The 24,436-nt window shown below is 35.7% G+C and overlaps 1 protein-coding gene and 1 long non-coding RNA gene across 4 annotated transcripts in view; one reads left to right on the top strand and one right to left on the bottom strand.

Moving 5' to 3' along the window:
- The window catches only part of CPNE8 (copine 8), a 327,878-nt gene that overhangs the window by 257,368 nt on the left and 46,074 nt on the right, over positions 1 to 24,436 (top strand). For 2 of the 3 annotated variants that reach the window (XM_033415074.2, XM_033415075.2), the window contains exons 15-17: positions 5,984 to 6,165; positions 11,141 to 11,209; positions 12,268 to 12,395. In XM_033415074.2, the coding sequence (XP_033270965.2) occupies positions 5,984 to 6,165; positions 11,141 to 11,209; positions 12,268 to 12,395 (379 nt within the window). The remainder of the gene's footprint in view (positions 1 to 5,983; positions 6,166 to 11,140; positions 11,210 to 12,267; positions 12,396 to 24,436) is intronic. The other variant, XM_004284907.3, reaches the window with a different exon arrangement.
- LOC125960480 (uncharacterized) overlaps positions 1 to 24,436 on the bottom strand; it is a 49,254-nt gene that overhangs the window by 1,119 nt on the left and 23,699 nt on the right. The window lies entirely within an intron of this gene.

Below are 24,436 nucleotides of genomic sequence, written 5' to 3'. Positions count from 1 at the left end.
GGATCCTCCCAGACCAGGGCACGAACCCGCATCCTCTGCGTTGGCAGGCGGACTCAACCACTGCACCACCAGGGAAGCCCAACCATCATCCTCTTATACAAATAAGAGAACTCAGATCTAGAAAAATCCTTTTACTAATCAACATATTTTGACTTGTTAGCAGTAGAGTTACAGATAGAGATGAGGAAACCAAATTCTAATTTAGCTTATCTTTGACTACATGATAAATTTATTTTCCAATATTGTGGCTTCAAGTTAATGATTTTTGCATGTGTTTTATTTAGTAATATAGGAAACATATACACCAAAATCCAACTGGATTAAAATGTTAGCTTTCATTTATTGATGAACATTAGCACCACTAGAAGGGTGAGAATTTTTATTCAATACAAGATACAAACTACTGAAACTGACTTAAGAAAATAGACAATCTGAACAGACCCATAAAAACTATCCACAAAGTTTATGTGGGCCCAGGTATAGATAGCTTCACCGATGAACTCTATTTAAAGAGGAATTAATGCCAATTCTTCACATATTGGAAAAGGAAGAGGAAGGAACACTTTCCAAAAGTGGAAGAGGAAGGAACACTTTCCAACTCATTTTAAGAGGTATTACCTTGGTACCAAAACCAGACAAAAGCACCGTAAGAAAAACTAAAGAACAATATCTTTTATGGATATAAAAACCCTTAACAAAATACTAGCAAACTGAATCCAACAACATATGTAGAGAATTATATACCCTGACCAATTAAAATTTATCCCAGGAATGCAAGGTTGACTTAATATTCAAAAATCAAATAATGTCATACACTGTACCAATAGAAGAAAATGTAAAAACCACATGGTCACTTCAATTGATATAGAAAAAGAATTTGACAAAGTCCAACATACTTTTATAATGAAACCACATAAACTAGGAATAGAAAGTGACTTACTAACCTTATGAAGGGAAAATATAAAAACTTATAGCCAACATCATACTTAAGGGTGAAAAGCTGGATGCTTTCACCTTAAGATGAGGAAAAAGACAAGGATGTCTGCTCTTGCTCACCTTAAGATGAGGAAAAAGACAAGGATGTCTCACCTTAAGATGAGGAAAAAGACAAGGATGTCTTGCTACTTCTATTTTACATTGTACTGGAGGCCAGGGCAATTAGGCAAGAAAAAAAATAAAAGACATCCATATTGGAAAGGAAGAGGTAAAACTATTTTTATTTGCAGGTGATATAATCTTTTATGTAGAAAATCCTAAGGAATCCACTAAAAATCTATTAGAACTGTTAAATGAGTTCAGCAAGATTGAAGGATGGAAGATCCATATATAAAAATCAATTCTTTCTCTATACACTTCCAATGAACAATATGAAAATGAAATTAAGAAAACAGTTCTATTTACAGTAGTATCAAAAGGCATACAGTACTTAGGAATAAATTTAACAAAGTGAGTGCAGAACTTATACCCTAAAATTATATTCTGAAAAAATTTTGAAAGAAATTAAAGATCTAAATTAGTTGAAAAATATGCCACATTCATTGATTAGGAAATTCAACATTGTTAATATGGCAATATTTTCCAAAGAGATTGACAGATTCACTGTAATTTCTATGAAAATCTGAAAGGCCTTTTTTGAAGAAACAGATAACTGACCCAAAAATTCATTTGGAATTTAAAGGGGCCCAGAAGAACCAAAGCAGATTTGAAAAAAATAGAACAAAGTAGGAAGATTCATACTCATTTTTGAAACTTAGTACAAAGCAACAGTAATCAAGGCAGTGTAAGTCTGGCATAAAGATAGATATATCGATCAATGAAATAGAATTGAGATTCCAGAAATAAACCCATGCATCTAAGGTTAACTGATCTTGAGAAGGGTACCAAGATAATTCAATGGGGGAAGAATAGTCTCTTCAACAAATGGTACTGGGACAGCCACAGGCAAAAGAATGAAGTTGGACCCTTAATAGATCAAAAATCTAAATGTAAGGGTTAAAATTGTAAAGCTATTAGAAGAAAACATAGGGATATATCTTCATGACCTTGGGTTTGACAATTGATTCTTAGATATGACACCAAACATATGAGCAACAAGAGTAAAAAAATAAATAAATTGAACTCCATCAAAATTAAAACTTCTTTATGCGCCATAGAACATAATTAACAAAGTGAAAAGACAAACCCCAGAATGGGATAAAATATTAGCAAATCAAATATCTCATAGAGGACTTGTATCTAGAATATATAAAGAACTCTTATAACTCGAAAACAGACAGCCCAATTAAAAGTGGTATTCCAGTTATTCAGAAAAGCTATACAAATGACCAGTAAGCACATGAAAAGGTACTTGGCATACTTACATATCAGAAAACACAAATCAAAATAATAATGAGATACTATTTCGCACCCACTAGGATGACTATAATCCAAAAGTCAGAAAACAATAAGCGTTGTGAGCATGTGAAGAAGTTGGAACCCTCATATACTGCTGATGAGAATGTAAAATGGTGCAGCCACTTTGGAAGACTCTGGCAGTTCTTCAAGTTGTTAAACGTAGAGTTACCATATGACCCAGCAGTTCCACCCTTGATATATATGCAAGAGACATGGAAACCTATATCCACACAGAAATTTGTACATGAATGTTTATAGCAGCATAATAGCCAAAATGTGGAAACAACCCAAATGTCCATCAACTGATAAACTGATTTTAAAATGTGGTATATTCATACAATGGAATATTATTTGGCAATAAACAGGAATGAAATATGAAGTGCCAAAACATGCTACAACACAGATGAACCTTGAAATCACTATACTAAGTGAAACCTAGTCACAAATGACCATATACTGTGTAATTCTATTTACATGAAATGTCCAGAATAGGCAAATTAAAGAGACAGAAAGTAGATTAGTCATTGTTTAGTGCTGGGCTGGATGGAGTAATAAGGGAATGATTGTAAATAAGTACATTTTTTTGAGGTGATGAAAATGTTCTAAAATTGACTGTATTGATGGTTCTGCTTATTTGTAAATATACTTAAAATAATTGAATTGTACATTTTAAATGGGTTAACTATAAGTTATATGAATTATATCTCAATGAAGCTTTTTAAAAGAGCCTATTCAAGGGCTTCCCTAGTGGTGCAGTGGTTGAGAGTCCGCCTGCCGATGCAAGGGACATGAGTTTGTGCCCCGGTCCGGGAAGATCCCACATGCCGCGGAGCTGCTGGGCCCGTGAGCCATGGCCGCTGAGCCTGCGCGTCCGGAGCCTGTGCTCCACAACGGGAGAGGCCACGACAGTGAGAGGCCTGCGTACTGAAAAAAAAAAAAAAAAAAAAAAAAAAAAAAGACAGCCTATTCAAGTGTTTTGTTTTTTTTTTTTTTAAAAAGGCGTAGTGTACATTTAAAACAAAATCAGGTATGTTTGAAAATATTCAGTGTTTAAAATATTTCAAAATCCTTAAGCGGAGTTATAACTAAGAGTAAGGGCTATGGAATCTGCCTAGATTCATATTCTAGTTTGACCAATTATTACTGTGTGATTTGGTCAAGTTATTTAATCTGAAAGTTATTTGATCTGAAAAATAGGTGTAATAAAAGTACCCATGTCATAGGTTTGTTGAAAAAGGATTAAGTGAGATATGAAGTAAGTTCATGTTACATTCTATGCTATTATAATTATTATTGTTATTAGCTAATAACTCAATGTTACCAACCTACTACAAGTTCATTTTTCTATATGCATTGCTGCTGTTACAGAGCTGGTACAAATATGGTCCCAGATTCAAGGAATTGCCAAATTTTGTGGTACAGAACACAAGGGCATAAGAGTAGGAGAGGAAAGACAATAAGGGCTGGAATAAATAAGGAAGGTTGTCTTATGCATGTGAGGAGGAGGAGGAGAAAGTGAATTTCAGGATAGGGTGGCAAAGTGAGAGGTAGGGATGGAAAAGAAAACATCATTAGTGGTATAGTGAAGAGATTGGTCTGGATGAAGATGCTACAAAGAGATAAGAAACATCTTTGAATGGGTAGGATTGGGCGCTTCTGTGCGTGATAGGCTAAGATGTTTAGTTATGCTGGGGTATTAATAGCATTTTTATTTTAGCTTTAAGTTGTGGTTTTCTTAGAGAAATAGAATTAGTTGCATATTGCAACTAATGGGTAACAATTCTTCTTACATTTGAGAGTTGTGTTAAATAACAACTTGGTAGTGGTATCGTTTAGTTGTGGCTCCAGTAGGCTTTTGAACAAGAGGCAAAATCCCTGCTTTAGAAAGAACTGTCAAAGAAAAATTGCACCAGATAAGTTAAACAGGCAATGAAGACTTGTTTCAGGATCTTTGCAATAGAAATCAAAGCTATTGCAATGAAAGAAATTGAACTCAATTCCTCCAAAGCAAAAGGTGAGAGGGTTTTTAAGTGCTGTGATGAACTAGTGGTTAAGTACTGAGAGATTGGAGGGGAAATTGGTCTGTGTGATTAGGCCATCTGTGTTTACTAATTAGCACTTACTGAAGGTAGGCTCCTGCTCTCCCATGGAGACTAGGCAACAGAGGTGATATTTTTCTTGGTGATTACATTTCAAAGAGATGGCTCCCACATCCCTGAGGAAGACAGTCCTGGATTGTAGAGGATTTACGCCTCAAAGGAACAGAGAAGGAATTCACAATTCCAAGTTTTCTAAAGTAAATGTTCTAAGAGACAGGAGGTCAGGGACAACCTTTCTTAAGTTTAGGCAAGCTGAGGGGAACATTAGGGCCCATCTTGGACAGAAGACACTTTTTTAGAAATTTTGTCATTTGGCTCTTGAATGCTGATAACTCTTTGGAAAAATAAATGCATGTACACAATGAATTATCTTGAAACCAAAATTGGTCTGGGTATTATTATATGCATTATAAACCAAAGGGAGATCTTTATTTTGTTTCTCTCTGGATCTCAAGTGGTTATTATTATTTTTTCCCTATCAAAAAAGAACTATGCCTTGAGGCATTTCTTCTTTGGACAATGTTTTAATGTAGAATTGAGCTTTATGAGCTGTTACAAGTCCCATTTAATTTCCATTTTCACTTAAGAAACTAAAGGGACTTTCAGGCTGCCTTTGTGCTGATAATTAGGGCAACTGAATGTGAATCTCAATGTGTTTGAGTGGTAGCACATATATTACTTTCTGTCTCATACTCATTCAAATGAAACATCCTACATTTGTGGATGACCCAGACAATAATAACAGTAGTAGTTAAACTTTACTTTTCTATGGTACTTTATAATTTTTAATCACTTCCACACACATAATCTTATTTTGTCTTCCCAGTAAATACTGTGGTAGGCTTTATAATGGGAATTATATAGTTGTCCTGCAAATGGCAAGACCCGACTTCAAGCCTTTTGACTCCTAGCTAAAAGTTTAGTTAGAAACTCTGAATAATTTTTCAGCTCTAGATATTTAATTAGCATGAATTTGAAAATCTCTACACTCTCCTCTTTAAAAGTGATTAAATTGAGATATGTCTCAAATATTCAATTTATGTTTGTGATACAACTTTAAGAAGGCCTCATAATTATTGAAGCCTATTACATCAGTTGGGTCCTCTGATTATAGCATAAGGATTCAAACTAAAGGCACACAATTTTTAAAAATAAGATTACAATAAAATACGATTAACAAAAATACTTTTATGCTTCTTCTGTGGCTGAAACTCAAGAATAGCCTATGACATTGACAATGAGAAATAATTTTTGAAAAAATCTGCATATGCTTTAGCATATCTTGGGGAAACTTTCTACATATCTGATCTAATTTAATAAATATCTCTGTGTCAATATTTATCCAAAAGAAGATATTTAACATACTATGAATATAGGCAGAAAACATGATTTTTAATATTTAAACCTGAAATAGTTATCAAGAAATAAGTCCCAAAAATTATATCTTTAGCCTGATCACTCGTGTTTGAAATATTTTTTTCTGTCATCAGGCAACCCTACCCAGCCCACTTCTCTCCACTACATGAATCCTTATCAACTGAATGCCTATGGTATGGCACTGAAAGCAGTGGGAGAAATCGTTCAAGATTATGACAGTGATAAAATGTTCCCAGCTTTAGGTTTTGGTGCAAAACTGCCTCCAGATGGAAGGATATCTCATGAGTTTGCTTTGGTAAGAATACATTGAAAGAATTGATATTTTGAAAAAAATAATGTGTTGGATCTTTTCATTGGCTTGCTGCTTATGCTCTAATTACTCATGTAGCAACTTCTTATGACTATACACTCAGCTTAATTTTGGTGAATGATTGATTTAGGAATGTGATACTAATGGGAAAAAAGACAGTTAAGTAGATTAGCAGTAAATCTACCTAAAGTGCATCTGATCTATAAATAGGAGCTCTATTCTGGTTATCTATTGCTGCATAACACCTTCTGTTATATTCGTGATATGTGGGTCAGGAATTTGAGCAGAATACAATGGGGGATGGTACATTCTTCAGGATGTCTGAGGCCTCACCTGGGATGCCGTGATTGGCTAGAGATGGCTGGAATTGTTCTACTAGAGCCATATATCTGGGTTTTATTTTGGCTGTTGGTTAGATTCCTCAGTTCTTCTCCATGTCATATCTCCTGGAGCTAGTATGTCCCCTAAGATGGCTCATTAGCTTATGTCTGATGCCTGAGCTAGGATGGCTGAAATAGCTGGGTTGTCTAGGCATCTTTCCTTCATTCTACATACAACTTGTCCATATGGTTATCACAGACTTCATCATAGTGTAGTGGTCTCAAGGTAGTCATATTTCTTACACAGCAACCAGCTTTCCCAGAGTGAGTATTCTAAAAGGCTGGGGCAGAAACTGCAGGGCCTTGGAAGTCCCAGAAAGTTATTTCTCCTACATTCTCTTGGTCAAGCAAGTCACTAAGTTCATCCCAGTTTCAAGGTAGGGGAAACACCTCTCAATGGGAGGGATATCAAAGAATGTGTAGCTATCCTTAATCTTCCATCTTCTAAAATGTCATTTCTTTTCAAATATAAAGGATTAGTTATGACTGGAATTTTTTTTCAAATGTGAAGCAATAATTATGGCTATAATTAATTATGGTTTCAATATAATGGAGTAAATATGACTGGAATAAATATTTTTCTTTTTAATGTTTCATTTACATAAATCTACTCCTGCTGTATTATTACAAGTAAGCAATGTACTACATTCTACCTTTAAAATAAATTTCACACAGATGGTGCTTATACACCTAATCAGTCTTATTCTCACTTGCACTTTCTAATGAAATAATGGGAAACTCAATGGAGGAATGGTTAGATATCATTTTGGAAAAAATTTAGATTTTCCTAACAGAAATGCCTCCCTACCCTACCCTATATATTGTAAAAGTAAACTCTTCCATGCCCAATATTTTTGTAGATCTTTTTTCATTGTTTTTATTCTTGTTACAAAAGTAATATATATATTTTTTAAGTTCTGCAAGAAAAATAGAAATAAACAATAATGCAATCATTTATTAAGTAATTACTGAGTATCAAGCCAGGTACTTTATACTCATTTCTTATATAATCTTCATAAAATTCTTATCGGATAGGTGTATAACAACTGTCACATCACACTAGTCTATCAAGAGCCACTCATATTAAATACAGTGAAAAGAGTACCCCCAGGAGTTGTATAATTTAGCTCAGAGTCACAGAAGTTAATCAGGTTTACAGAGGACAGGACTTGAACCCAGGTCAGTCTTATTTTAGAATCCACATTCTTAACCACTACTAAACCACTTTTTATAAAAGCATCTGTAATAATCCCACGTCTCAGATATGTCCTTTATGAACACCATTATGTGTGTATATATATATATATATATATATATATACACACACACACACATACATACATACACACACATACCCCCCCCAGAAGCTTTCATATGATTAGAGTTCATCTTCCTTAAATATATTTTAAGAGCTATATTTTAACTTTTTTCCCTATACTTATTCTTGCTTTTTCTATTCCACACAATTTCGGGGAAGGTTGCTCGAGGTTTTAATTCTTCCTCTGTGAAATATCCCACATGCCACAACCACCAATGTCATATAAAAATGAATATCTGTTGAGATTTTGTTATGCCTTAGAGAATTAAATTCTCCCAGAAACTTATAAGACCATGAAAATCACTCATGTGCTCCTGAGTCTTAAGTGCCTCAGGAAAAAGGCCATGAACTATTTTAAGGCTTAAGAAAAGGAATAATTATGTTAAACTAAATGATACTGATTAATTTTCCTTCCATAAGTTTCTTCTCACCTTTGTGTATGATTGTTTTTTCCTTTTTCTCTCCCTCTAATTTTCTGCTTTTCCTACCTCCACATTCATTCCTTGTAACCAAACCTATGCAAAGGAGGGACCTTTTTATTAGTTGCATCTTAAAAGATTCTTTGAAACCAACTCAAATATTTATAGGATGGAGATCATAACCCTTTAAATTCATGAAAAATAGTTTCTAAAATTGATGAGACAACAATGATGATGTTGATGATGATGATAATGCCTCACCTTTAATGTTACCTAATAATTATATGACTTTAATTTTTTTCAAAGCACTTTTGTTTTCTTGAATAAGTAAGAAAGGCAAAGGTTAAGTAGGTCTTCAGAGAGATAGTGCTCCATTTGATTTTTGTGTTAACTTCAGCCTAAATAACTGCAATGTATATCTGTAGGTGCTGAAAATGGCAAATAGAAAAACTTCAGTCCATGTCAATCTGGCAATTAGTGTACTACCTAATATTACCAAACCCTCATATTTCCATGGTAAGAATTTGTGATATGTATTCACAGTCATTAATCTGTTCATCACCCCAAATTCAAATAATCTTTCAGATAGCAAGGGAGGCCTTTAAAAAAAATTTAAAATCCCTAATTGTGATTTTGAGGCTAGCACAGATGTTGAAATTGAGCTTTACTCAATCAAAAGGATTTAAGGTAAGCCCCAGCTTTTCATTTGAAATATGTGTAAGAATAGATATAGTGGAAAAAGAAAAGGGAATAGAAAAAGAAAGGAAAAATATACTAATATCACCACATTAGCACTTTTGGTTGTGGAAAGAATGTCATGTCTCATGATGATTCTTGATGACTCCTTATAGTGTAAGGCTTTAGAGGAAGTATATCTAATGGGCATGTAGCCAGTGACCCTTAAAAGAAGGTCTTCTGTGTTGATCATTAGAGAGAAATGCTACATCTGTCCAAGTGATTTCTCCTACCAAATATCTAAAATCACTGGCATACTTTTCACTTATTTTGGCAATTATAGAAATCGAGCAATTTAATATTTATATGTACACATTTTCTTCCAACTAAATGCAACAGTATAATCACCAAAGGTCTTTAACACTGCATGCAGAAAATAGAAGCTCAATAGATATTTGTTTATTGAATAAAAGGAAAAATTCTCTCAACTTTCCCCTGTAGTAAGCAGTCAGTCTCTGGGCAGCTACAGATACATTTCAAAGAGTAAAGCAACAGCTCCTAACAGCTCTCTTCAGCATTTTGCAGCATGTTAGCCCCACTGAAAATTGTTATAGGCTATAGGTAGCAACAGAGACTTTGAACTTCACTTCCAGAACTGAATCTAAATCTCCAGTACAATCCCTCAGGGAGCCAAACGAAAGGAAAAAACTGGTGAGAGCTGGACACTCCTCACTTAAGTCTGTGTGTGGGATTATTGCTCATTTTGAATTTTGTTCTTTATACTTTCTGTATGTTCTACAAATTAACATTCATTATTTCAGAAGTGGAAAAGTTTGTTAATTAAAAAGGAAATATAAAATAGGGCATCCACTGCCCTCTTCATTAATAAACAACAAAATTGAATGTACTTATTTTCAAGAACATTCTGTTTTACTTTTGTGTTAGAGCCACACATAATCTTATTTTTATTTGTCATAACAAGCAAAAACTAATTCTCCACATAATTATTTTAAGAAATGTTTTTTTTAAGATTTATAAAATCTTTCTAATCAAGATAAATGAAATGGTGGGGGAAATGGTGACTTTATTATTTCCAGAGGAATAAAGGAAATGCATAATTTTATAGAAATGTAAATCTCTCCAGTCAAAATGTTAAAATGCTGATCAAAAAGTAACTCAGAACTATCCTGGTTTGTAATTGTTCCCTTAAGGCAGATATATAATACATTTTTATATGCCCCAAATCAGTAATGAGTTTTAATTTTAATTAGCTTTATACCTTATCAAGAGATAGAACACCATAAAATTTTATTAAAAGGAAGGCTAATTAAAGGTCAGCTCAGATTAACATCAAAACCAACCAGTCACTGCTTTGTGCTAAATATTAAACTTTCACATTTTAATTTCAATCAATTCCTGTAGGCAATTTTATAATATAAAGAGTTATTTTATTATTTTTATGTTTTAAAAAAATTTACATGAGGTAAAAATAAAAAGTTTGAATAAAAAGACAAAATTAAAAGGACAATGGTTATAAATCCTTCTTTCACAAATGACAAAATTGAAATGGTTGGTAACATCTGACTTAGTTCCCTAAGATCCTCAGTCTTTCAAAATGCTAGGATTTTGTAATATGGTGGTATACTGCTGGTTAAGAGATGGGGCTCTGGAAATGTTTTCTCTGTTACCGGTGTTGCGTGACTTTGGGCACAATATCTAAGCTCTCAGTGCCTCATCTGTAAAGTGAGAATAATAATAGCATTTTATCTACTTTTTTAGATTGTTATACTATAAAAATTATATAATGTATGTAAATATTTTAATATAAAGCTTAGTATATAGAATTCAACAAATTTAAGTTATAAATTACTAGTCACTTTTGATTGTTCAGGTAAAAACATACATGCTAAAATTACTGCTGACTATGTTTAAGCATGGTTACTGTCCCTAGTGTTTTAAAATAGAGCTACAATTTTTTTTATATTACCCCCTTCGAGAGGTGGAACCTAATTCCTCTTCCCTTGAGCATGGGCTACACTTAGTGACTCATTTCTAACAAATAGATGAAAGTAGCAGTAATGCTATGCAACTTATAAGACTAGGAGCTTATTGGAGCTTCCTCCTTGCTCTCTCTCTCTCTCTCGGATCACTCATTTTGGGGAAGTTAGCTGCCATGTTGTTGGAACACTAAAGCAGCCCTATGCAGAGTTCGTGTTGACCTACTGCCAGCAAACCATGTAAGTGAGCCTTCTTAGAAGCAGATCCTCCAACTCTGGTCAGGCTTTCAGATGACTGCAGCCCAGGTTGGCTTCTTGATTGCAAGCTCTTGAGAGATCCTGAGCAAGAATCACCTGGCTAAGCTGCTTCTGGATTCTTGACACCTAAAAAAATGTATGGGATTATAAATGCCTACTGTTTTAAGACACTAACTTTTGGGATAATTTGCTACATAGCAATAGATAACACTGCCTTATTTGTGTTATTTGCGGAAGCTGGACTAGGAGAATTAAACCTAATAGAGCATTCAAAGTATGAGAAAGCTAGACTAGATCTCCAGGTTTAAAGTTGCCCTTCTGGGTTACTATCTGCAGAATAAGAACTCCGGTGGTAAGCTCCAATTCCCTTGAACAATATGGATATGTTTCTTTGATTCTTTTCTCTTTACCTTGTTTTGATGCTACTCACACCAAATTACATTCCCTCTGATCACTTCTTTAGTTGGGGTTATTAATTGTGGCCTGAAAATGTGCATATGGCAGATAGTTTACATTTTTGCTTCTATAAAGTAAAACTGTTTGAATTGATAGAATTTTTTTTTCTGATTTGAATACATGTCACTGCAGAAAACTTGAAAAATATAGAATAGTCTAAACAATGAAATAAAAATCAACAATTTATAACTACTCAGAGATAACAAATATTAACATTTTGTTTCCTTCTTTTTAGATTTTTATATGTTTATCTCTGTATGTACACAGACCTGTGTATAAATAAGACATTATTAATTGTAAAATGTCATGATATTCAACTTCTCAAGATTATTTAGAATTTTCTCCTGCCCTTTAATTGAAAAGTATCCATTTTTAATGATTGCACATTACCTCATATCACAATCTATGTAAATGTAATCTATGTTGATCACTTAATTTATTATTATGTTTTACTATTATAAATCTATAACTGAGTTTTCATCCAAAAAGCTTTATGAGTATGAACCTGTATCATTCTCTTTTTTAATTGAGCTTTACAGACACTATTCATTCTTTACTTTTTTTTTGCCTGTAACTTTCTACAGAATGGGAACCCTCAAAACCCCTACTGTGATGGCATTGAGGGTGTCATGGAGGCTTATTATAGGAGTCTGAAATCTGTACAACTGTATGGGCCAACCAACTTTGCTCCTGTAATTAATCATGTAGCAAGGTAAGTGGGAGTAGATAAGTTATTTATTCTAGTGTACTGGACCAGAGTGAAATCATAACATTATTGTTGGCCTGACTCCACAAATGAAAGTTGTTTTCTTCTAATTTACCTCCAAGAAAGTGAGGGAAAAGATATACAGTAAAAAAATCTCCATTGAGCTATCATGATATTTCAATAAGAACTTTACATCAGAATCTCAAATGAAGAAACATACACTGGCTTATGTTAGGACCTATATTTGTTCGACTGAGGAAAAAATTTTTTTTCATTGAAGAGGCATCCATGAGAGCAATATCAATCATAATCTCAATTATGTAAATCATTCATATCTAATGTATATTCTATAGTAGCTCAGAAGTAAAAAGAGACTGAATTCTATGAAGACAGCTGAAGCCTTTCAGTGATATATAGGGCACACTATTTTAACCTCTCTGAAATTAATATATTAGCTAATTTTATAAATTACCAGAGTTCTACCTTTATTCCTGCCTTACCCCTAGGTTCTTCATGACATTTTTTTTTCTTAAATTCCATATATATGTGATAGCATACGGTATTTGTCTTTTTCTTTCTGACTTACTTCACTCTGTATGACAGACTCTAGGTCTATCCACCTCATTACAAACAGCTCAATTTCGTTTCTTTTTCTGGCTGAGTAATATTCCATTGTATATATGTGCCACATCTTCTTTATCCATTCATCCGATGATGGGCACTTAGGTTGTTTCCATCTCCGGGCTATTGTAAATAGAGCTGCAATGAACATTTTGGTACATGACTCTTTTTGAACTTTGGTTTTCTCAGGGTATATGCCCAGTAGTGGGAATGCTGGGTCATATGGTAGCTCTATTTGTAGTTTTTTAAGGAACCTCCATACTGTTCTCCATAGTGGCTGTATCAATTTACATTCCCACCAGCAGTGCAAGAGTGTTCCCTTTTCTCCACACCCTCTCCAGCATTTATTGTTTCTAGATTTTTTGATGATGGCCATTCTGACTGGTATGAGATGATATCTCATTGTAGTTTTGATTTGCATTTCTCTAATGATTAATGATGTTGAGCACTCTTTCATATGTTTGTTGGCAGTCTGTATATCTTCTTTGGAGAAATGTCTATTTAGGTCTTCTGCCCATTATTGGATTGGGTTGTTTGTTTTTTTGTTATTGAGCTGCATGAGCTGCTTGTAAATTTTGGAGATTAATCCTTTGTCGGTTGCTTCATTTGCAAATATTTTCTCCCATTCTGAGGGTTGTCTTTTGGTCTTGTTTATGGTTTCCTTTGCTGTGCAAAAGCTTTGAAGTTTCATTAGGTCCCATTTGTTTATTTTTGTTTTTATTTCCATTACTCTAGGAGGTGGGTCAGAAAGGATCTTGCTGTGATTTATGTCATAGAGTGTTCTGCCTATGTTTTCCTCTAAGAGTTTGATAGTTTCTGGCCTTACATTTAGATCTTTCATCCATTTTGAGCTTATTTTTGTGTATGGTGTTAGGGAGTGATCTAATCTCATACTTTTCCATGTACCTGTCCAGTTTTCCCAGCACCACTTATTGAAGAGGCTGTCCTTTCTCCACTGTACATTCCTCCCACCTTTATCAAAGATAAGGTGTCCATATGTGCATGGGTTTATCTCTGGACTTTCTATCCTGTTCCATTGATCTATCTTTCTGTTTTTGTGCCAGTACCATACTGTCTTGATTACTGTAGCTTTGTAGTATAGTCTGAAGTCAGGGAGCCTGATTCCTCCAGCTCCTTTTTTCGTTCTCAAGATTGCTTTGGCTATTCGGAGTCTTTTGTGTTTCCATACAAATTGCAAAATTTTTTGTTGTAGTTCTGTGAAAAATGCCAGTGGTACTTTGATAGGGATTGCATTGAGTCTATAGATTGCTTTGGGTAGTAGAGTCATTTTCACAATGTTGATTCTTCCAATCCAAGAACATGGTATATCTCTCCATCTATTTGTATCACCTTTAATTTCTTTCATCAGTGTCTTATAATTTTCTGCATACAGGTCTTTTGTCTCCTTAGGTAGGTTTATTCCTAGATATTTTATTCTTTATGTTGCAATGGTAAATGGGAGTGTTTTCTTGATTTCACTTTCAGATTTTTCATCATTAGTATATAGGAATGCCAGAGATTTCTGTGCATTAATTTTGTATCCTGCTACTTTACCAAATTCATTGATTAGCTCTAGTAGTTTTCTGGTAGCATCTTTAGGATTCTCTATGTATAGTATCATGTCATCTGCAAACAGTGAGAGCTTTACTTCTTGTTTTCCTATTTGGATTCCTTTTATTTCCTTTTCTTCTCTGATTGCTGTGGCTAAAACTTCCAAAACTCTGTTGAATAAGAGTGGTGAGAGTGGGCAACCTTGTCTTGTTCCTGATCTTAGTGGAAATGCTTTCAGTTTTTCGCCATTGAGGATGATGTTTGCTGTGGGCTTGTCATATATGGCCTTTATTATGTTGAGGAAAGTCCCCTCTATGCCTACTTTCTGCAGGGTTTTTATTATAAATGGGTGTTGAATTTTGTCAAAAGCTTTCTCTGCATCTATTGAGATGATCATATGGTTTTTCTCCTTCAGTTTGTTAATGTGCTGTATCACATTGATAGATTTGCCTATATTGAAGAATCCTTGCATTCCTGGAATAAACCCCACTTGATCATGGTGTATGATCCTTTTAATGTGCTGTTGGATTCTGTTTGCTAGTATTTTGTTGAGGATTTTTGCATCTATGTTCATCAGTGATATTGGCCTGTAGTTTTCTTTCTTTGTGACATCTTTGTCTGGTTTTGGTATCAAGGTGATGGTGGCCTCGTAGAATGAATTTGGGAGTGTTCCTCCCTCTGGTATATTTTGGAAGAATTTCAGAAGGATAGGTGTTAGCTCTTCTCTAAATGTTTGATAGAATTCGCCTGTGAAGCCATCTGGTCCTGGGCTTTTCTTTGTTGGAAGATTTTTAATCACAGTTTCAATTTCAGTGCTTGTGATTGGTCTGTTCATATTTTCTATTTCTTCCTGATTCAACCTTGGCAGGTTGTGCATTTCTAAGAACTTGTCCATTTCTTCCAGATTGTCCATTTTATTGGCATAGAGTTGCTTGTAGTAATCTCTCATGATCTTTTTTATTTCTGCAGTGTCAGTTGTTACCTCTCCTTTTTCATTTCTAATTCTATTGATTTGAGTCTTCTCCCTTTTTTTCTTGATGAGTCTGGCTAGTGGTTTATCTATTTTGTTTATCTTCTCAAAGAACCAGCTTTTAGTTTTATTGATCTTTGCTATTGTTTCCTTCATTTCTTTTTCATTTATTTCTGATCTGATTTTTATGATTTCTTTCCTTCTGCTAGCTTTGGGGTTGTTTTGTTCTTTTTTCTGTAATTGCTTGAGGTGCAAGGTTAGGTTGTTTATTTGAGATGTTTCCTGCTTCTTAAGGTGGGCCTGTATTGCTATAAACTTCCCCCTTAGAACTGCTTTTGCTGCATCCCATAGGTTTTGGGTTGTTGTGTCTCCATTGTCATTTGTTTCTAGGTATTTTTTGATTTCCTCTGTGATTTCTTCAGTGACCACTTCGTTATTAAGTAGTGTATTGTTTAGCCTCCATGTGTTTGTATTTTTTTACAGATGTTTTCCTGTAATTGATATCTAGTCTCATGGCATTGTGGTCAGAAAAGATACTTGATACAATTTCAATTTTCTTAAATTTACCAAGGCTTGATTTGTGACCGAATATATGATCTATCCTGGAGAATGTTCCATGAGCACTTGAGAAAAATGTGTATTCTGTTGGTTTTGGATGGAGTGTCCTATAAATATCAATTAAGTCCATCTTGTTTAATGTATCATTTAAAGCTTGTGTTTCCTTATTTATTTTCATTTTGGATGATCTGTCCATGGGTGAAAGTGGGGTGTTTAAGTCCCCTACTATGAATGTGTTACTGTCGATTTCCCCTTTTATGGCTGTTAGCATTTGCCTTATGTATTGAGGTGCTCCTATGTTGGGTGCATAAATATTTACAATTGTTATATCTTCTTCTTGGATCGATCCCTTGATCATTATGGAGTGTCCTTCTTTGTCTCTTTTAATAGTCCTTATTTTAAAGTCTATTTTGTCTGATATGAGAACTGCTACTCCAGCTTTCTTTTGGTTTCCATTTGCATGGAATATCTTTTTCCTTCCCCTTACTTTCAGTCTGTATGTGTCCCTAGGTCTGAAGTGGGTCTCTTGTAGACAGCATATATAAGGGTCTTGTTTTTGTATCCATTCAGCCAATCTGTGTCTTTTGGTGGGAGCATTTAGTCCATTTACATTTAAGTTAATTATCGATATGTATGTTCCTATTCCCATTTTCTAAATTGTTTTGGGTTCCTTATTGTAGGTCTTTTCCTTCTCTTGTGTTTCTTGTCTAGAGAAGTTCCTTTAGCATTTGTTGTAAAGCTGGTTTGGTGGTGCTGAACTCTCTCAGCTTTTGCTTGTCTGTAAAGGTTTTAATTTCTCCATCAAATCTGAATGAGATCCTTGCTGGGTAGAGTAGTCTTGGCTGCAGGTTTTTCTCCTTCATCACTCTCAGTATGTCCTGCCACTCCCTTCTGGCTTGTAGGGTTTCTGCTGAGAGATCAGCTGTTAACCTTATGGGGATTCCCTTATGTGTTATTTGTTGTTTTTCCCTTGCTGCTTTTAATATGCTTTCTTTGTATTTAATTTTTGACAGTTTGATTAATATGTGTCTTGACATATTTCTCCTTGTATTTATCCTGTATTGGACTCTGTGCTTCCTGGCCTTGATTAACTATTTCCTTTCCCATATTAGGGAAGTTTTCAACTATAATCTCTTCAAATATTTTCTCAGTCCCTTTCTTTTTCTCTTTTTCTTCTGGAACCCCTATAATTCGAATGTTGGTGCGTTTAATGTTGTCCCAGAGGTCTCTGAGACTGTCCTCAGTTCTTTTCATTCTTTTTTCTTTATTCTGCTCTGCAGTAGTTATTTCCACTATTTTATCTTCCAGGTCACTTATCCGTTCTTCTGCCTCAGTTATTCTGCTATTGATTCCATCTAGAGTACTTTTAATTTCATTTATTGTGTTGTTCATTGTTGCTTGTTTCATCTTTATTTCTTCTAGGTCCTTGTTAACTGTTTCTTGCATTTTTGTCCATTCTATTTCCAAGATTTCGGATCATCCTGACTGTCATTATTCTGAATTCTTTTTCAGGTAGACTGCCTATTTCCTCTTCATTTGTTAGGTCTGGTGCATTTTTATCTTGCTCCTTTATCTGCTGTGTGTTTTTCTGTCTTCTCATTTTGCTTATCTTACTGTGTTTGGGGTCTCCTTTTTGCAGACTGCAGGTTCGTAGTTCCCGCTGTTTTTGATGTCTGTCTCCAGTGGCTAAGGTTGGTTCAGTGGGTTTTGTAGGCTTCCTGGTGGAGGGGACTAGTGCCTGTGTTGTGGTGGATGAGGCTGGATCTTGTCTCTCTAGTGGGCAGGTTCACGTCTGGTTGTGTGTTTTGGGGTGTCTGTGGCCTTATTATGATTTTAGGCAGACTCTCTGCTAATGGGTGGGGTTGTGTTCCTGTTTTGCTAGTTGTTTGGCATAGGTTGTCCAGCACTGTGGCTTGCTGGTCGTTGAGTGAAGCTGGGTGCTGGTATTAAGATGGAGGTCTCTGGGAGATTTTCACCGTTTGATATTATGTGGAGCTGGGAGGTCTCTTGTTGACCAGTGTCCTGAAGTTGGCTCTCCTACCTCAGAGGCAGAGCCCTGACTCCTGGCTGGAGCATCAAGAGCTTTCATCCACACGGCTCAGAATAAAAGGGAGAAAAAGTAGAGGGAATTAGTAGAAGTATGAGGAAAGAAAGAAGGAAAGGAGGGAAGGAAGGAAGGAAGAAAGATAGAAAGAAGCAAAGAAGGAAAGAAGGCAAGAAGGGAAGAAAGGAGGGGAGGGAGTGAGGAAGGAAGGAGGGAAAGAAGGAAAAAAGACAGAAAGAAAGAAGATACAGTAAAAGTAAAATAAAGTATAATAAAGTTATTGAATTAAAAAATTCTTATTTAGAAAAAAAAAGGGACGGATAGAACCTTAGGACAAATGTTGGAAGCAAAGCTATACAGACAAAATCTTACACAGAGGCATACACATACACCCTCACTAAAAGAGGTAAAGGGGGAAAAATCATAAATCTTGCTCTCAGAGACCACCTCCTCAATTTGGGATGATTCGTTGTCTAAAGGAGGGAAGGAAGGAAGGAAAGAAAGAAAGAAACAAACAACGAAGGTAAAGTATAATAACGTTATTAAAATTAAAATTGATTATTAAGAAAAAAATTTTTTAAAAAAACCATGGACGGATAGAACCCTAGGACAAATGGTGGAAGCAAGACTATACAGACAAGGTCTCACACAGAAGCATATACATACACATTCACAAGAAGAGGAAAAGGGAAAAAAATCATAGATCTTGCTCCTAAAGTCCACTTCCTTAATTTGGGATGACTGGTTGTCTATTCAGGTATTCCACAGATGCAGGGTATATCAAGTTGATTGTGGAGCTTTAATCCGCTGCTTCTGAGACTGGTAGGAGAGATTTCCCTTTCTCTTTGTTCTCACAGCTCACAGGGGCTCAGTTTTGGATTTGGCCCTGCCTCTGCATGTAGTTCGCTGGAGGGCATCTGTTTTTTGCTCAGACAGGACGGGGTTAAAGGAGCCGCTGATTCGGGGGCTCTGGCGCACTCAGGCCAGCGGGGAGGGAGGGGCACGGAGTGCGGAGCGGGCCTGTGGCGGCAAAGGCTGGCGTGACTTTGCACCAGCCTGAGGCCCGCCGTGCGTTCTCCCGGTGAAGTTGTCCCTGGATCCCGGGAACCTGGCAGTGGCAGGCTAAACAGGCTCCACGGAAGAGGGGTGTGGAGAGTGACCTGTGCTCGCACACAGGCCCCTTGGTGGCTGCAGCAGCAGCCTTAGCGTCTCCCGCCCGTCTCTGGGGTCCGCGCTTTTAGCCGCGGCTCACGCCCATCTCTGGGGTTCGCGCTTTTAGCCGCGGCTCACGCCCGTCTCTGGAGCTCCTTTAAGCAGCGTTCTTAAACCCCTCTCCTCACGCACCAGGAAACAAAGAGGGAAGAAAAAGTCTCTTGCCTCTTCGGCAGGTGCAGACTTTTCCCCGGACTCCCTCCCGGCTAGCCATGGTGCACTAACCCCTTCAGGCTATGTTCAAGCCGCCAACCCCAGTCCTCTCCGTGCACTCGTTCCGAAACCGAAACCCGAGCCTCAGAGCCTCAGCTCGCAGCCCCGCCTACCCCGGCGGGTGAGCAGACAAGCCTCTCGGGCTGGTGAGTGCCGGTCGGCACCGATTCTCTGTGCGGGAATCTCCCCGCTTTGCCCTCCGCACCCGTTGCTGTGCACTCCTCCGCGGCTTCGAAGCTCCCGCCGTCTCCGCCCACGAAGGGGCTTCCTAGTGTATGGAAACTTTTCCTCCTTCACAGCTCCCTCCCACTGGTGCAGGTGCCGTCCCTATCCTTTTGTCTCTGTTTTTTTTTTTTTTTCTTTTGCCCTACCCAGGTACGTGGGGAGTTTCTTGCCTTTTGGGAGGTCTGAGGTCTTCTGCCAGCCTTCAGTAGGTGTTCTGTAAGAGTTGTTCCAGGTGTAGATGTATTTCTGGTGTATCTGTGGGGAGGAAGGTGATCTCCACGTCTTACTCTTTCGCCATCTTCCAATCATTCCCCTGCCTTATTTTTAGATAATCAGAAAAGTATAGCTCTCATATCTTTCCCAATATGTAGCCAAAACTTGAAAAAGTACTGCACTTGGATCAGTTTATCAATGTTCAAGGGCAGTATGAAACCTCAGTTCTCTATTCGAAGGTTCTGTTACTTTACCATCTCCGTCAGACATTGTTAGCAAAATGTGTTCTACTTTTCATTACCTGAGACATAGACAAAATGCTAAAATACCCCTGGACTCAGGGCTGACCCCAGTGGACTCTCCTGTGGAACTCCACCTCAGGTTGACAGATACATTGATGACCATTTTCTGAGTGTAAACCTTTAGCTCAGGTTTTTCAAGCATTTTCATCCACAATCTGTGCTAAGTTATGAATTTTATATCTCATCTCTGGACACACACAACTAAATAAAAGATTATGAATAATACTTATCCTTATCTCATATTTTCTCTTTATTACTATGGTATCCTATTCTTCTGTATTACTTTTTTTTAAATGCAGGTCTTGACCCACAAAATTGATTTCAGAATTCACTAATGGGTCATTATCTGTAATTTGAAAATCAAATCCTAGCTCATTGTGTTAGCCTATATAAGTAGTGTTATCTATACTTTCTTTTCCTAGTTTTTTGATGGCTCTCATTAATTTTGTAGATTTTGTACTGGTATATCTCTACTATAAAAGTTAAACTTTTAGATATTAAATTCCTAGGTGCATTTCTATATACCAACTAAAACTACAGGCTCCATACTGTTATATTGCAGTTTTTTATATTTTGTCCAGCATTTTAAAAATTCTCAAATATAGGGGTAGTTGCCAGTTAACTCTTTCAGACTACTTTAAAATCTGTGATCTAATAATTATTGTTATTTTTAATAAAAGAAAATAAGAAATACAAAAATCTATGACTTTTGGAGAATCATCTTTTCCTTCCAATACAATTTGAAATTCCATGTATCTGTGTCTTCCTATGAATCTATCTAAGAAATACCTTTCTCCTTTTTTTCTAATCTCTGAGAGTTATGTTTAATTTTATTTTTAATCTATTATTAAGAAAGACAATTTCTGTCTGACCCAAAATTATCATCTAAAAAATTTGTCAACCAAAAGACAAGCTACATTTTTCAAGAACAAATATATTTAGAACAAATAGTTCAAGACAACTATTTGTTTCTAAATCAAGAGAAGAGCCTTTATTCCAATGTATATGGCCTTTATTTAAATAAAGCTCCTGGTGTCTTTTGTCACTCTTAAACACATTTCAACAGTATTTCACCATGTACTAAACAAGTGTCTAGTAAGTGAATTCTATATATGTTATGATATTTGTCATTAAAAATAATTTTTGTAAAGTCAAAAGTAAATACATACCCATTTTCATTTATTTGCTTAATTTTTCCTCTTAAAAAGTGGTTTTCTATATTGGTAAAAGCTTAGTTATTTGTAATAGTTTTCTATAAGCATCTTGAAGAAAGTTTATTCTTATTCTTTTTAAGAATAATCATTTTAAGCACTTGCTCACTTTTAGAACTAATATCTATGTGATAAGACTTTAGAAATAATATTGAGATGGCAATATTGTGAAATAGTCAAGACCCAAGACATCAAGTTTACAAAACTTGAAGTCTTTATGTGCTGTTCTGAGGCTTTCCAAACCCTAACTCTAATTTCCTGCCTTCCCAGTTCTAATTTTATAATGCTGTCCAGAGAACAGTATTTCAAATGATATAAAACTCCTACTCAACAGCCATTTATGTCTTGTCACAAATTTAAGTTCCAACATTCTAGTTTGGTATTCAAGAAATTCCAATGTCCAACTACCACTCAGCCATCCAATCTCATTTCCCTCCACATTCTCCAAAGTGTACTGCACTTCAATCACAGAGAATCACTACTCCTAGTCTGTAATGTCATTCAATGTATACCTCTATCACAGCACTTACTAATTTGATTCCACTCCGTTGTTACATATAGATCTTTTCCACATTGAAAAAAAGAAAGTTTCACTATTTTTTTCACTTGACTTCAATAATATTCATTGTTTCCCAGCTATTATTCATTTGTTCACTATGCCTAACCAGTCACTTGTTTTGAGACTGTCACATTTCAGTACTTAAGAGAGACCTATCAATTCCAACTATTAGCTAGACCATTGTTATTTTTTCTATTCTTTTCTTCTGATGTTAAGAAATTTCCAGGATCCAGAAAACCAGATAAAATTAAGTTTCCTTTAGCATTTGTTGTAAAGCTGGTTTGGTGGTGCTGAACTCTCAGCTTTTGCTTATCTGTAAAGGTTTTATTTTCTCCATCAAATCTGAATGAGATCCTTGCTGGGTAGAGTAATCTTGGTTGCAGGTTTTTCTCCTTCATCACCTTAAATATGTCCTGCCAGTCCCTTCTGACTTGCAGACTTTCTGCTGAAAGATCACCTGTTAACCTTATGGGGATTCCCTTGTGTGTTATTTGTTGTTTTTCCCTTGCTGCTTTAATATGTTTTCTTTGTATTTAATTTTGACAGTTTGATTAATATGTGTCTTGGCATGTTTCTCCTTGGATTTATCCTGTATGGGACTCTCTGTGCTTCCTGGACTTCATTAACTATTTCCTTTCCCATATTAGGGAAGTTTTCAACTATAATCCCACCAAAAGACACAGATTGCTTGAATGGATACAAAAACAAGACCCATATATATCCTGTCTACAAGAGACCCACTTCAGACCTAGAGACACATACAGACTGAAAGTAAGGGGATGGAAAAAGATATTCCATGCAAATGGAAACCAAAAGAAAGCTGGAGTAGCAATTCTCATATCAGACAAAATAGACTTTAACTTAAAGACTATTAGAAGAGACAAAGAAGGACACTACATAATGATCAAGGGATCAATCCAAGAAGAAGATATAACAATTGTAAATATTTATGCACCCAACATAGGAGCACCTCAATACATAAGGCAAATACTAACAAGCATAAAAGGGGAAATCGACAGTAACACATTCATAATAGGGGAATTTAAGACCCCACTTTCACAAATGGTCATCATCCCAAATGAAAATAAAAAAGGAAACACAAGCTTTAAATGATACATTAAACAAGATGTACTTAATTGATATTTATAGAACATTCCATCCAAAAACAACAGAATACACATTTTTCTCAAGTGCTCATGGAACATTCTCCAGGATAGATAATATCTTGGGTCAGAAATCAAGCCTTGGTAAATTTAAGAAAATTGAAATTGTATCAAGTATCTTTTCTGACCACAACACTATGAGACTAGATATCAATTACAGGAAAAGATCTGTAAAAAATACAAACACATGGAGGCTAAACAATACACTACTTAATAACGAAGTGGTCACTGAAGAAATCACAGAGGAAATCAAAAAATACCTAGAAACAAATGACAATGGAGACATGATGACCCAAAACCTATGGGATGCAGCAAAAGCAGTTCTAAGAGGGAAGTTTATAGCAATACAAGCCCACCTTAAGAAACAGGAAGCATTTCAAATAAACAACCTAACCTTGCACCTAAAGCAGTTAGAGAAAGAACAAAAAAACCCAAAGTTAGCAGAAGGACAGAAATCATAAAAATCAGATGAGAAATAAATGAAAAAAAAAATGAAGGAAACAATAGCAAAGATCAGTGGAACTAAAAGCTGGTTCTTTGAGAAGATAAACAAAATAGATAAACCACTTGCCAGACTCATCAAGAAAAAAAGGGAGAAGACTCAAATCAATAGAATTAGAAATGAAAAAGGAGAAGTAACAACTGACACTGCAGAAATACAAAAGATCATGAGAGATTACTACAAGCAACTCTATGCCAATAAAATGGGCAACCTGGAAGAAATGGACAAATTCTTAGAAATGCACCACCTGCCAAGACTGAATCAGGAAGAAATAGAAAATATGAACAGACCAATCACAAGCACTGAAATTGAAACTGTGATTAAAAATCTGCCAACAAACAAAAGCCCAGGACCAGATGGATTCACAGGTGAATTCTATCAAACATTTAGAGAAGAGCTAACACCTATCCTTCTGAAATTCTTCCAAAATATACCAGAGGGAGGAACACTCCCAAATTCATTCTACGAGGCCACCATCACCTTGATACCAAAACCAGACAAGGATGTCACAAAGAAAGAAAACTACAGGCCAATATGACTGATGAACGTAGATGCAAAAATCCTCAAGAAAATACTAGCAAACAATCCAACAGCACATTAAAAGGATCATGCATGATGATCAAGTGAGGTGTATTCCAGGAATGCAAGGATTCTCCAATATACACAAATCAATCAATGTGATAAACCATATTAACAAACTGAA

Source organism: Orcinus orca, chromosome 11, assembly GCF_937001465.1.
Source record: "Orcinus orca chromosome 11, mOrcOrc1.1, whole genome shotgun sequence".
Classification (NCBI taxonomy): Eukaryota; Metazoa; Chordata; class Mammalia; order Artiodactyla; family Delphinidae; genus Orcinus; species Orcinus orca.
The sequence above is the reverse complement of the archived record's forward strand: the minus strand, read 5'-3'. Positions and strand labels throughout refer to the sequence as shown.